Source organism: Triturus cristatus, chromosome 8 (genome assembly GCF_964204655.1).
Source record: "Triturus cristatus chromosome 8, aTriCri1.1, whole genome shotgun sequence".
Classification (NCBI taxonomy): Eukaryota; Metazoa; Chordata; class Amphibia; order Caudata; family Salamandridae; genus Triturus; species Triturus cristatus.
The window spans coordinates 1,648,527,952-1,648,541,487 of record NC_140591.1 but is presented as its reverse complement, the minus strand read 5'-3'; the positions used below and the strand labels follow the sequence as shown (position 1 = coordinate 1,648,541,487).

At 42.3% G+C, this 13,536-nt stretch overlaps 1 protein-coding gene across 1 annotated transcript in view; it reads left to right on the top strand.

The window, feature by feature from the left end:
* The window catches only part of LOC146808487 (transient receptor potential cation channel subfamily M member 2-like), a 1,974,138-nt gene that overhangs the window by 484,507 nt on the left and 1,476,095 nt on the right, over positions 1 to 13,536 (top strand). Inside the window, exons 11-12 of the mRNA XM_085623577.1 lie at positions 4,507 to 4,603; positions 9,191 to 9,303. Coding sequence (XP_085479703.1) covers positions 4,507 to 4,603; positions 9,191 to 9,303 — 210 coding nt within the window. The remainder of the gene's footprint in view (positions 1 to 4,506; positions 4,604 to 9,190; positions 9,304 to 13,536) is intronic.

Here is a 13,536-nt window from a genome sequence, read left to right as displayed (position 1 = left end):
GGCGTTCAGCTGCTACTGCAAATGTCAGATTACGATCTTTAGCCATCACAGCACCCGTGATCCTCCCCACAACCCCTGAACTCTCGAATACCTAGCTGTCCACCTATCACAAACATAGTCTGCAGTTCGAGTGCATAACAGGGAGAGAGTCACACTGGCCGCAGTGAGTGCCCATTCGGTACACCAGCTGCGAACCTCATACCACAACTCCGATCATTGTACATCCGAGGTCGTTGCTGATGATGGTCCTTTTACAGACGACTTCTTCTTCTGTTTCCTGAGTTGTTTTAAAAAATCCTCCGCCTGTTGAGGCTTGGTGCAGAATGTTTGTGTCCCCTGATACGTGATGCGCAGACGTGCGGGATTTAATAAGGCATAGTAAATTTGTGCCTGTTGCAACTTTTGTTTAACAGCGATGAACTTGCGGCGCTCCTCCTGGACCTGCGCAGTGAAATTCGGAAACATCGTGAATTATTAGGAGACAGCACTGGGAGAGTGCATAGGATACAACCGGGCTTACCTTAAACCTGGTTGTACTTCTGACCCAGCGGGTCCTAGAGAGTCGATCGGTCTAGAGGTGATCGGTGTAAGTCTGTGTCGGGGGTGTAACATAAGGTTTAAATAAAGCCAACACATAACGTTTATAATTAATTAAACGCTGTGCGTATGTGTGTCTTTAAAAATCACAAGGGTCAGGCTAAAGCTCATAATATCTTACCCTTGTAATTTGTTGATCTGAATCAATCACGAAGGTTAATGTCTCCAATCTGAATACAAGTGGTGTATTGAGTTTCAGCTGACCGAGTGAGTCGATCGGAGTTGAGGTAATGCCAAAGTCTGTGGGGAATTGTGTTCTTAATAATTACTATTGGTGCTAGCTAGGAAGCCATTAAAGAGTGAACTACCAAGATATATAACTCTTGGAATTGATTATTGATATCCTACCTCATGACGAGTGCATCATTGAGTATCGGCGTGTATCTCCCCGCGTGTGGTTCTGTCTGTGAGCAGTGCGCATACCCGGAAGTGGTATTTATAGTGAGTTCCGGGTGTGTAGAAAAAACCACTAGACCGTGTGTAATCGAACTCAAATTCAAACGCGCATGCGTAGAGTGTAGTGTGTCGGGTTTCGGTATTTGTCAAGAAATATACTAACCACGAATTGAGAAATTTACAGCCGTAAGAAGCGACTTTCGAAGCAATTCCGACACAAGTTAATCGGGTTAACAAAAATCCGAAGAAACCATGAAACCATATAAAAGGAGAGTAAAACAGAAAACAATCCCACAGTTAATGTTTGGGAACAGAGTATTCGAGTACGAAAAACACTTTTGGTTTGTCATTATCACCTTATCATGGTGAGTTCTCAGTTGAAGCAGACGTGAAATTAGTGGTCATACATATTAAAAATACTTTCATGATCGATTCCCACAGTTATTGTTTGGAAGCAGAATATTCCAGTACGAGAAACATTTTTGGTTTGTCATTATCACCTTAACATGGTGAGTTCTCAGTTAAAGCAGATATGTGAAATTAGTGGTCTCGCATATTAAAATATTTTCATGATGGATATCATAGTTGGGGCAAGAGACACATTTCAATTGTGCACATAGTGAGCATGTGATTACTTTTTATAAACATTTGCATATCTGTTGGGATGAAGCAGTTGGAACACTTTTTTGGTTTGTCATTATCACCTTAACAAGGTGAGTTCTCAGTTGAAGCAGACATGTGAAAATTAGTGGTCACGCATATAACAAAAAAAATATAAAAAATATTTTCATGATCGATATCATGGTTGGGGCACGAGACACATTTCAATTGTGCACATAGTGAGCATGTAATTCCATTTTACAAACATTTGCATATCTGTTGGGATGAAGTGGTTAGAACACTCCTACATTCTATGAAACGTCAGATGACATTGCTGGAGCCATGCGTACGTATGGCTATTAATCACCTAGGAAATAGTGCATCTCATTGTCACTGTTAAAACCCAGGTCATGTGTGCGCAAGCGCATGATCCAAAACGCTTCATTGTATTTTTGTTTTGGTAATAAGTTTATTACTGGCTGAATAACTTCACTTTATTGTTATAATTTGTGAGGAACTACACTCTGTGGTTAGCTTAATACAAAAGGTATGCCCACTGGGGCTAAATCAACTTAAACAGAAAGTTTGGAGCTATCTATGCCCACATGGGCTTTATTGGTAATGCAATCGATATCAGGCGCATGTTGCTATTCCTTAACAAAGATTGTGCCTGATAAAGCCATGATACAATATAATTCTAATCTGTAGATTCAATAATATTGTCTACATTTTATTGTATATTGCTTCGTTTTTATACATACTCCAACGCCGCTTACCGGCTTTTTTGGTATTTAGCAGCCAGAAACTACCAGTCTTTTGTCTGTTACAACTGTTTTGTAGTCCTTACATGACTTTGTCACGTGCACAGCATAAAATGGTGGAATTGTTTGACAAAACTTTGTTGGTTAACAAGCCTGATGGTTCAGGCGAAACGCGTCCGACATAGCCACTGATTAAACCCTGGCTGCATTTGTCAAGACACTGCGTCGTGTCCTTTTGTTCTGAGAGGAGCGTTTGTTTCTATGTATATATATATAATTGCAAAAAAAGAAGCAGATAATAAGAAGTGGGTCCATTACATATACTTGTACAGACTTAAACTGAGGACTTACTCCAGAGTATCTGAAAACGTTACCCGGTAGTGGCGGCCATCTTGGAACATGTAAATGTTAATAAAATACACTGTATTGTATCAAAGTCGAGTGATCCAGGAAACAGTATTTGCCATAATGGATGCCTGTTGATACATTAATGGATACACCCGTAAAATACATACGTGGTGCATTAAACTTTATTGGTAAAATTAAACAAATACATTTGTTGTGTCACAGAAAAAAAGGTTGTAATGCGTGCCATAGTGGCTGAAAGCAATGGTCTCAGATAACGTGTCTGCATAGTGCATCCAAAGTGGTAAAAAGACATAATGGCATTAGATTGTATGCACAAGGTACCTTAAATGACCTACACGAGCAGGAATGCTTGCTATTGTCCTGACAAATATAAGATGCTAAATGCAGAATGTGTCAAAAAGAATGCATCAAATGGAATTCATCAAGTAAAATGCATGAGCCAAGTGGTGAATAGCACAATACAAAAGGCTCCACAGGGCAACAGGTAAGATGTACAGCAACGTATGAATGTACTAAGAATAGAATGAAAATTGTCCACCAACGTGTACTAAAATGGTACATTACTACAAAAGACAATAAAGAACCAAGAAAAATCTTATCTCCCAGATGCAAGTGCCCGTGAATGAGAATAGGAAGAAGAAAAGGGTAGGAAACAGTGTACAAACTCCCTCCGCCATAGGTGGGTTCCTTCCTTTCCTCCTGAAAAAATTAAAACAAATACAAATGATTAAAAAGCTGAACAATTGCACAATGATTGAATCAATGCATTACAATTTACTCATAGAATGTCTAACATATTATACAGTTGTCGAGACAGGTGGAGGAATAGAAAACTGCAATTAGTCATCATGGAGATGGATCGCTAACTCCTCATGAAGATTGTGTCCCCACGGATGCTTGGTTTCGAGCTCCAAAATACACTTGGATTCACATTTGAGGAGCTTCAGTACACGATTGCCACCCCTAGGGCCCATGTGGATTTGCTTAATGGCAACAAAACTCAAGAGGGAACTGTTCGATAAGGTTTCTATTCCTCCACCTGTCTCGACAACAGTATAGTATGTTAGACACGCTATGAGTAAATTGTAATGCATTGATTTAAGATAGATAGATAGATAGATAGATAGATAGATAGATAGATAGATAGATAGATAGATAGATAGATAGATAGATAGATATACGAGGCTCAAGAGCACCTGTGTTGTTGGGAACAACCAGGGCAACTTCTTAACTGAGACCCTTTTTTCTCTCCTTCTCCTGGAAAAGTTTGAAAAATGAAAACCTGATTACAAAAAGTGAATCTGTGGGCCCTGGCGAGTGTCAGATAAAACAGTCTCCAACTGTAATGTCCCTGGGGCCCCACAATTCCACCATATCACTGAAGGGCACTCTCCAGGGTTAAAAACCTGACTGGCACTCCATGGAGATGTTCATCATGCCCCTCCATGGTGCTCACTGCCTGGAAATATATGGTTACAATCTGTCTGTCATGCTATGGCATAGCACTCACTCCTTATGAAATCATGTTGACACCATGCTCAGAAAGTTAATTTCAGGAGGTCACCTTGCTGCTCCAGCAAGACGTGGGGGTGGTTCCTCTGTCACTGTCCCTCATGGCCGAGTCATAGAGGCAGAAACATTGCCATAATATATGGTGTGAATGGTATATCGCTTGTTCATCAAGGACTCTTTTAAAACCCTTCTGATATTGATGGCTGATCTTCTCAGTTTGTGAAAGAGTGCACATTAGGGACCATTCCAACATTTTCGCATTACTTTTCAGATCCAGAAAATGGTGCCCAAAAACCCCCTGCTCACCATCTTCAGGGAGAACAAAGGCAGCACACGGTACTTGGATGTCGCCATGGCCCTTCTGAAAGGTTAGTAAAGGCTTCACCTCCACACTAGACATCCTCCATAACATCTAACATAACAGCACACATTTGTAAAGCACAAGTTCACACCTTGGGGTATCTTGTTCCTGAATAACAAGTGTTTAATATTACCCAACTCAGTGGTACTCGTTGTATTGACATCAGTAGGATGAAGGGCTGAGTGGACACACAAGGATTTGAACCTGCAGCCCTGAAGTCAAACACAGGTTTCTGGAGTGGGTGTGTTAGTCCACTGAGCCACCAGGTATATCATAGTATATGGCAGGTGACATGTATAATAACAATGCATAGTACGACGCATAAAAAGAGGAAACACAAAACACTCATATTATGAGTATTGGCTCTCTTCACAACCTAACGCTGTTAGATTTGTGCTTCTTTCTATTTAATTTTCAGCATGGGTGTTAGTGTTCAGGTTATAACCATAAATGGGCAAGATCATTGGTTTTTTTCCTATGTCTTAACCATAATTTATTGTTTGCGCAGCTGATCATGAATCCTGTGATAAAGCTTCTGGTTCGTGAATTTAATTTTCTGGTTCATGAACCTAAGGAGATAGCCAGCCTATTTTGCTTTGTGAAGCACTGATGTCCATTTAGTAAACATGTTTGGTTTGTACAAAAGATTCAGGAAATGTTTTTGACTCTGTTATTGTCCACAGCTCTGCCTCACTGGTTCTGGATTCAGGCTGGTGACCCTGGCTCCGATTTCTGATCAGAGGAGGTTGTAGCCTCATCCTGCCTGTCGGAGCTGTGACCATCACATTAAAAACAAGCATTTGCAATGCAATTGGTCTCGCCTTTGGGGCCTTATATTTATTTAGCTATGCAGCACATTAGCCTGGGTGCTGCAATATCTACTGTTCTTTAACATGGAGGGAAAGTAAGAACCAAACTGCGTGACATGCCAGGTATGGGAGCACATGGAGAGAAATATTGCCTTTCAGCAGGAAATGGTAAGGCCCAAAGCTCTGTTTTTAATATAAAATCAGGGCCTTCGGTGGTCATATCATTGAAAATACAAGATCTGAGAAAAATATTATTGTCTACGGGTGCTTGTGGAAGACAATTTCTATGGACCGGAATCTAGAGAATGCTAAAGTGATTCTGGTATTTTACTGACCTCTGCTGGTCGTTTTCTATCAGGAAAGTTAGATAGAGGCCGTTGCCAGAAAAATAAAAAAGTAAAGTCCCCAAGCAGAAAGCAATCCTGGTATTTTACTGACCTCTACTGGTCGTTTTCTATCAAGACAGTTAAATAGAGGCAGTTGAACAGAAAAATGTCCGTAAGCCGAAGCAGACAAGTCCTAGGTCTGATCTCCTGAGCCCACAAAGTACATACACATATAAGTATATACTAAAGTATATACAAAAGGTCTTGAATGCTCATCCAAAAAGGAGGTGATTCTTTATATTTATTGCATAACATGCAGACATCGGTATTATTCTACTTGGGATAAAGTGTCACTCAAAATGCCACAGATAATGCACTGACATGTTACACACAAGCACACTCAAAACACGTAAATCTTATGCATAAGCAAACCTAAAACTTGGCAGCTATGCATGTATTATACATGCCAACAGACCAGATTAAAGTAGGAAAATCCTGATTTTTAAAGCCAAAAATGGCTTTGTTTTAGACACCACCCGCCTCATGTTGCCTGTATTTCAATGGGAAAAATACATTTCCACAAATATTTTACTCTTTCTCCCTTTTTCCTGTTTTGAAATGTTGGCATGCATTATGCATAGTTACTAATTCTGTGTCAGCTTCTTGACTCAAAATATGAGTGACATCAAGCATTTAAGAGGTTGTTCACATTAAGGTGAGTGAAAAATTAACCCTTATTTGAAAAGGAGACGTAGGCTTAACAAGTGGGTAACCCCATCAACATCTATGGAAGCTTTTGTTAGGGAGGCGAGTGGAAAAAAGAGCTGCACCTGACCCCCGAAAGACAGGGTGAGTTTACAGGTATGATCCTTGGCAAAGTTCAAGTGAATTCAGGCTGGAGGCTCCTAATTTATCTTAAGCTTCTCCAACTTAACATTTGCTACACTTCAATTCATATAAATAAAGAAAATGCACTAACACCATTTTGTCTTAAATTCTGTGTTTTCTTTTCGCAATTGTTAGCAGGTATGCATTTACAGTTGTCTTGATCATTTATCTCCATGTGGTGTTGTTTTCTAAAACTAAAACCCCCACTTTGATGGAATAGAAATCTCAAAATACATTTTCCTACTTCACTTTGAAGAATCAATTGTCAAATACGCAATACATACATGCCAACATTTTAGAAGCAGCCGTGCCAAATACCACTCACCAGGCTTCAGTGTGGTGGTCCGCATCACCGCACTGAAATGCATTGTCATGCATTTATAGTGCCTCCTCCGCTGTCGAAGTGCCGCTAATTAGCACCACTGGATGAGCAAAGCTCGCTATGGGCTGGCACCAATGTAAACATTCCCGACACCGCTGCATTCAGATTCACTCACGACATCACAAGAGTCAGTCTCATGGTTTTCTCAATGGCTACTGCTGGAACAGCCAGGACAGGCACTGACTGAGACACCCAGCTGTAGCTGGGCACAGTTAAAGGTTGGCAGCAAGTGTACCCGGGAGCCTGCCGCGACAGCTTGCACCGCATTGTGCTGCACGGCCCGGGGGGCGGCAATGACTCAGGAGTGCATATATGGAAGAAAGATCTTCACAGCTAGAACTACTAACTACAGAGAGCATGTGCAACAAGACCAGCAGCAGACTAAGTTACCAACAGACACACAAAAGAGGTACAGCACAGACTGCATCATGTGCACCGCACAGGCAACACCAGTACATGGTTCCTTCACATGGCATGATACAACACCTGGGAAGAACCAATGCTAATATCTCGCATAAACAGAACAAGCGAAGTCCAAATAAATGATGGATAATAAACTTGTATTGTCAAGAAGCGCGGCATATCTGTCAACGTTAAGGGTAAGCGCCACCCAGTAAATTTTATTTAACTCAGTACAACTTGAGTGAATTTCATGAATTAACAAAAGTATGTATCTAGAAGGAACTTCTCTCGACAAAAGATTAACACAAAGATTTAGTATGTGTCTCACAAACTGTGATACCTCCAGAAAAATAAACTTTGATGCACCTCAACTAATTTTTCCAAAGTTTAGATGTGGGAATCAGATGCAGTTGGCAAATTTGCTGTCACTCAAACGTTATTAACAAAAAGAAAAAAGCAAATGTCTATATATATCAGAGGAATTGTTCTACCCTACTAGCTGCGAGGTTCCAAGCACAGGCCATCGGTTCCCTCTCCCTTGCATCTACCCTGCGGTACTTACCATTTGATTGGTTCCTTTCTTGCCCTTCCACCGTTAGAATCTTGGGCAGTTTGTGGCTGAGGAGTGGAAGCTGTGAAGAGACACAGATAGCTGCACCAGAGGTCATTATGCATTGTGGTGAAGGAGCAGCCCATTACCATCGCCCAGTGTGGGGGTAGATCAGAGTGGGTCGTGTAAGGTGTCCAAGGGATGAGCAGCTCTATGCAGCACCCCTTCCTGAACAAGTGTTGTGCATCTTGACACCCCCTGATCTCTTCACTGACCATGACGTCATTACTGGGCCAGGCTATCCACCTGGCATCCCTTCCTGAACAAGTGTTGTACATCTTGACACCCCCTGATCTCTTCACTGACCATGACGACTTCTCATTACTGGGCCAGGCTATCCACCTGGCATCCCTTCCTGAACAAGTGTTGTACATCTTGACACCCCCTGATCTCTTCACTGACCATGACGTCATTACTGGGCCAGGCTATCCACCTGGCATCCCTTCCTGAACAAGTGTTGTACATCTTGACACCCCCTGATCTCTTCACTGATCATGACGTCATTACTGGGTCAGTCTATCCGCCTGGAGGCAGCAGAGACTCAGGACCACCCATAATGGTGTAAGCCTGCTACACCCGGAGTGCTTGATGGGGCTTGTAGATGGACTGCAGATGGGGATGGAGGCATTCTGGACGCACGTGAAGGACAGTGTTTAGTCTCCTTTACCTAATGTTCGCTTGATCAAGAAATGTACATAGAACCATGAAACCATCAATGGCTGTTTAGTGACTCTAATATTCTATGCTTGAAGTGGCCTAAGTGCAGTTCAGGAGGGCAGCCGCTTGTTTTGGAATGAGGTTATGCACAGGGGTTGCTCAGAGTATAACACAAGTAGCCATGGAGATGGCTTACACCTCACACAACCTAAAGGATGCTTTTAGTTCAGACTGTGTCTGGGTGTCTGCCAGATTTCATATCAGTGAACATTTTCTTCACTGTGACTATGGCCATGGTTAAAAGAACAAAGAAACCTTTGTGGTGCTCTGTGTGTCAAGCTCTCTGTTGGTCAGATCTTACTATATGCCTATCTCTATGCTTGTCAGGCTTTGCATAATAATTAGACACTTCCTAGATGATATGTACTTAATGCATATGTGCTACTTTGCATGCAAATGTCTGTACCCAAACTAGAACGTCACTTGCATGTTAACCTGTTGGTCACCTGTTTCTTTGCAGCGCCACAAAGCATGGATAACGACGCCCGGGCCGACCAGCTCAAACTCGCTCTCCTATGGAACTGCCTGGATATAGCCAAGAACGACATTTTCAAGAGTGACTGGAAATGGAAAGTAAGAATAGCTCAACTGTTTTAAATTGACCCTGCACCCTCTCGGAGCCGCTCGATTCTATGCGGCTGGCACCTGATCTGATGAGAGCAAAACCACTAATCCCTAATCATGTCTTTGTGCAGAATCTGCTTCTGGAGTTTCTGTATTGTTTGGTCGCTGGTCGCTAGTCGTGAGTGTGGTATTGCTGTCTCATCTACAGCTGGTATCTTGTCTCTATGTTCATCAGTGATGGCAAGTTCTGATCATATTGTGCCATCATGTAACAGTTAGTGATACCTCTTGATCTCTGTGTCAGATCATCGATGGCAAGTCTTGGGTATGTTTTTGAGGTTATGTGTGGCTGAGGATTTATCTCTGAGTTGGCTCATTGGTATGGTATGTCTGCTGCTTGAGTCTTACAACTCTGCCTTTAGCTACTGGCTGCTAGACCTGATTATATTATCACCGTTCAATAGCTTCAGCTGGAGCCTCTTATCTCTGTTTTGGGTCACAGAGGCCTGGTCTTAGTTAATATGACATTGTATGATTATCTATGCTAGAGTCTCTTATCTGCCTGTTTTCTTGGTTTTCATGTCATTTGCTGGCATGTTTTCTCTTTTAGAGGAGTCGTAAATGGGCATCGTTGGTCCTTTTGTTATTTAATGGTCCATGCAACTGGTATCTTTTCTATTCCCTTCTAATCGCCCCAGGTAGGTGAAAGTAGACCCAAGGGGGTGGGCCCTTCAAGGCAATCTGGAACATCTTGGTCTAAGAGCCTGTAATGGCTGTTTTCATCCTGATAAGCCCCCTGGTCTCTTACTCAACCAACACCACGGCCTCCCTGATTGACTACCCGCTTGCTAGCCTCCCTCTATTTAACTAAGTCTCCACGTTTGGCTTCGGTGACAAAATGGACAATGACCACCATCCCCAAGAGCTTTCCCTTAACATTAGGCTGTTGCAACATGGCAGTGGGCCACGGGTTTGAAATGTATACCATCAATCTAAAACGCATCAAGTGCACTGTTACTAATCTCCCAACCTTGGCGACAGAAGCCAAGCAACTACTTGTTAACATCTACGGGACAGCGGGAGACCCACTCGTCAACTGGTCAATGTTTTCCGAAAACTTTCGGCCCGGTGCTCAAAATGTCACCAATGGACTAAAAAACAATAAGCAAACTTAGGGGCATATTTACAAGCTGGCGATAAAAAATGATCGCCGCTTTTGCGGCTGTTTTCGGCCGAAAGGCGGCGATAATTTTATCACCTAATTAGCAAGGCCACGCTAACGCGTGAAACCTTGCTTTAGCGTGGAGATTCCTAACGCCCAGCTTTGCATCTCTAATGAGATGCAAAGTGGGCGTTCCAGACCTGACATGACAGGAGAAATGTCTCTAAGCAAAATTTCTCCTATCATCAAGCCCCACGCTATGAAGCATAGCGGCAAGAGAAGTAGCGATAACCCCTGTTATCGCTACTTTCCTTACGCCTGCTTCAGGACTTACTTAGCCATGATATCCTATGGAAGGTGGATATCATGGCTAAATTTGTGAGTCCCTATCAACAAGCTAACGTGAGATTATCGCTGGGTTTCCAGCGATAATCTCACGTTAGGCAGTTAGAGCTAGGATTTTTATTGCTTTTGAGATAAGCGTTGCTAATACCACGCTATGTCAGCGATAAAAATCCACGCTAGCCGGTGATAATTATCCTCACGCTAGGAGCGCTGAGCGATAATTATCGTCGGTTGTTGCTGATATGCCCCTAAGAGAGACTCATAGACATTTGAAGATGGCCAAACGCGAACATGGAAGGAACACCTGGAACTCATTCTGGGCCAAACTATTACATGATATAAGGACCAACAACTCTGCTAAGTTCTAGTGCACTATAAACGGCCTAGGGGGCGCGCTTCCCAAGGTAGCCTCCTCTAACAGTTCAGAGCCGGAGTGGTACCTCTTTCTGCATGACCATTTCAACGTCCACTTACCGTCAGACCGGAACTGACTGTCTGACTGACTGAAACATTTATAAAGCGCACTTATGCCGTGGCGTCTTGGCGCTAGAAGGACCAAACATAAGGCACGAAATCCTAGGGTTTTGGAAAAAGGAAGGTCTTTATCTTTTTCCTAAAAAGAAACCTGTTAAGTTCCAGCCTGACTATCTCCGGAAGAGAGTTCCACAGATTAGAGGCCAGATAGGAGAAACCAGCTCCTCCCCATCTGTTAATTCTGGGGACACAAACCAGCCCTACGTTAGCAGACCTAAGGGTACGTACGGGTTGGTACATGGGAAACATCAATTGAATGTCCAGAGCTCCACCTCCATAGATTGCCATATGCACCATGCAGAGAGCTTTAAACTTTACCCTCTGGCCCACTGGAAACCAGTGCAGTTGTTTGATTACTGCTGAGGTCGGATGATGTTTGGGCAGATCATGGAGTAGTCGCGCTGCCGCATTCTGGAGGGATTGGAGTTTTTTCATCTGACCCTTACCTATCCCGAGATAAAGCGCATTACAGTAATCGATTTTTGAAAGGACAAGGGCTCCCACCACCGTTTTACGGAGAGATAGCGGGATAAAAGTTAGAATCTTCCGTAAGATTTTCAATGTGAAAAAGCAGGCTGAAGTAACTTGATTAACTTGAGAGGCGTACTTTAGATCTTTATCCAGAAAACTGGAGAACTGTGAGATTAATCAAAACCATTGTGCTGGGAGTCCCACAGTTGGCATAGAGAACCATAAAATGTTAAACATACACAGAAAGGTTTTAACATAATCACAGCAGTAGCCTATTTACAGCATTATAAAAGATCAGTGAGAACAAAGAAAGTCTGCACATCTCCCCATGCAAGCCACCGCATTTCGTATGTGTTGAGATCCCCATTGAGTTCTACACTTCTCAATCAGTCAGATAAGTTACTTGAATCATATTTTTCTGAGTAAAGTGGCATTGCCTAATCAAATTACTTAGCCTAAATAGTCCAGGCCACATCTGAATCTTGCAAGAAAGGTTTTACTAGATATTTTGAAACATGTAGCCAAAACAGACTGCACTCTGAGTACCCACACAAGGAGTGCATGTAATGTCTTCATTCAGTACATAAGGCAATGAACGGTAGGATCTAATATTTTCTACAGATACTCAAAGATAAAGAGGCGAGGCTATTACTATGGCTTCAAAAGACAACATCTGAGCATTTAAGGACTTCTGAGGGAGAAAGTGAAGGCTCTTCCAGATCAGCAGGAAAATCGCATAAAAGGGTATATCACCTTGTAAACATTCTTAGGATGTGATCTTAGTTAAATCTTCAGAACCTCCAAAAGAAGGCTTTCAAAAAGTACACAGGGCAAGAGAGCCCAACCTCAAATATGGCCCTGACTGTAAAAACGTCATCAAAAAAGCATCACAAACATTTTTGAGTGAAATTACTTTATTTGATTTAGTTTAAATCATAAAAGAGCGGGCGACCGCTAATACAAATTAAAATTCACGAGTAAAGTACCAATTTGTTGGTCGACTCTCATTAAAATTTGTAATAATAAAAACAAGTTAAAACAGTGTGTAATAGATTCCTACAGTCTTGTGTTTGTCAGCCATGCTATAAAAGATGTACTTCTTGAGAGGTTATGCTTGGGCTGTGCCCGGTCAGACTGGGTGCTCGTCCATCGGATTGGCCTTAGGGCAATTAGCAAATATAGTGACAATGTTCATTTAAAAATAATTATATGATTCTAAAAAAACTATGGGGCATATTATCAAGACAGGCGATAAAATTATAGCCGCTTTAGCGGCAGAAAACTGCCACTAAAACGGCGATAATTGATTTGATAATATGCTCTATGGAATTCCAATTGAAGCTCAGGTTAGATGTCCTTCACATCTAACATGGGCTTCAATTGGAATTCCATAGAGCATATTACCAAGCCCATTATTGCCATTTTAGCGGCAGTTTTCTGCCGCTAAAGCGGCGATAATTTTATCGCCTGTCTTGATAATTTGCCCCCAAGGGCCATATTCACAAGGAGCCATTGCCGAATTAACGGCACTTTATTGCAGCCAAAGTCGTGATAAATTTACCACCCCATTCACAAGCTGGTGCTAACAACCCACAGCACCAGTTTACACGTGATAGCAGGAGCAAAAAACATCGCTACCGACGACCCCCGAAACTATCGCTAATGAGATGCAGAGTGGGCGTTCCCGTACCAAAAGTCGTGACCACACACCTCCTCAACATTCACAACGA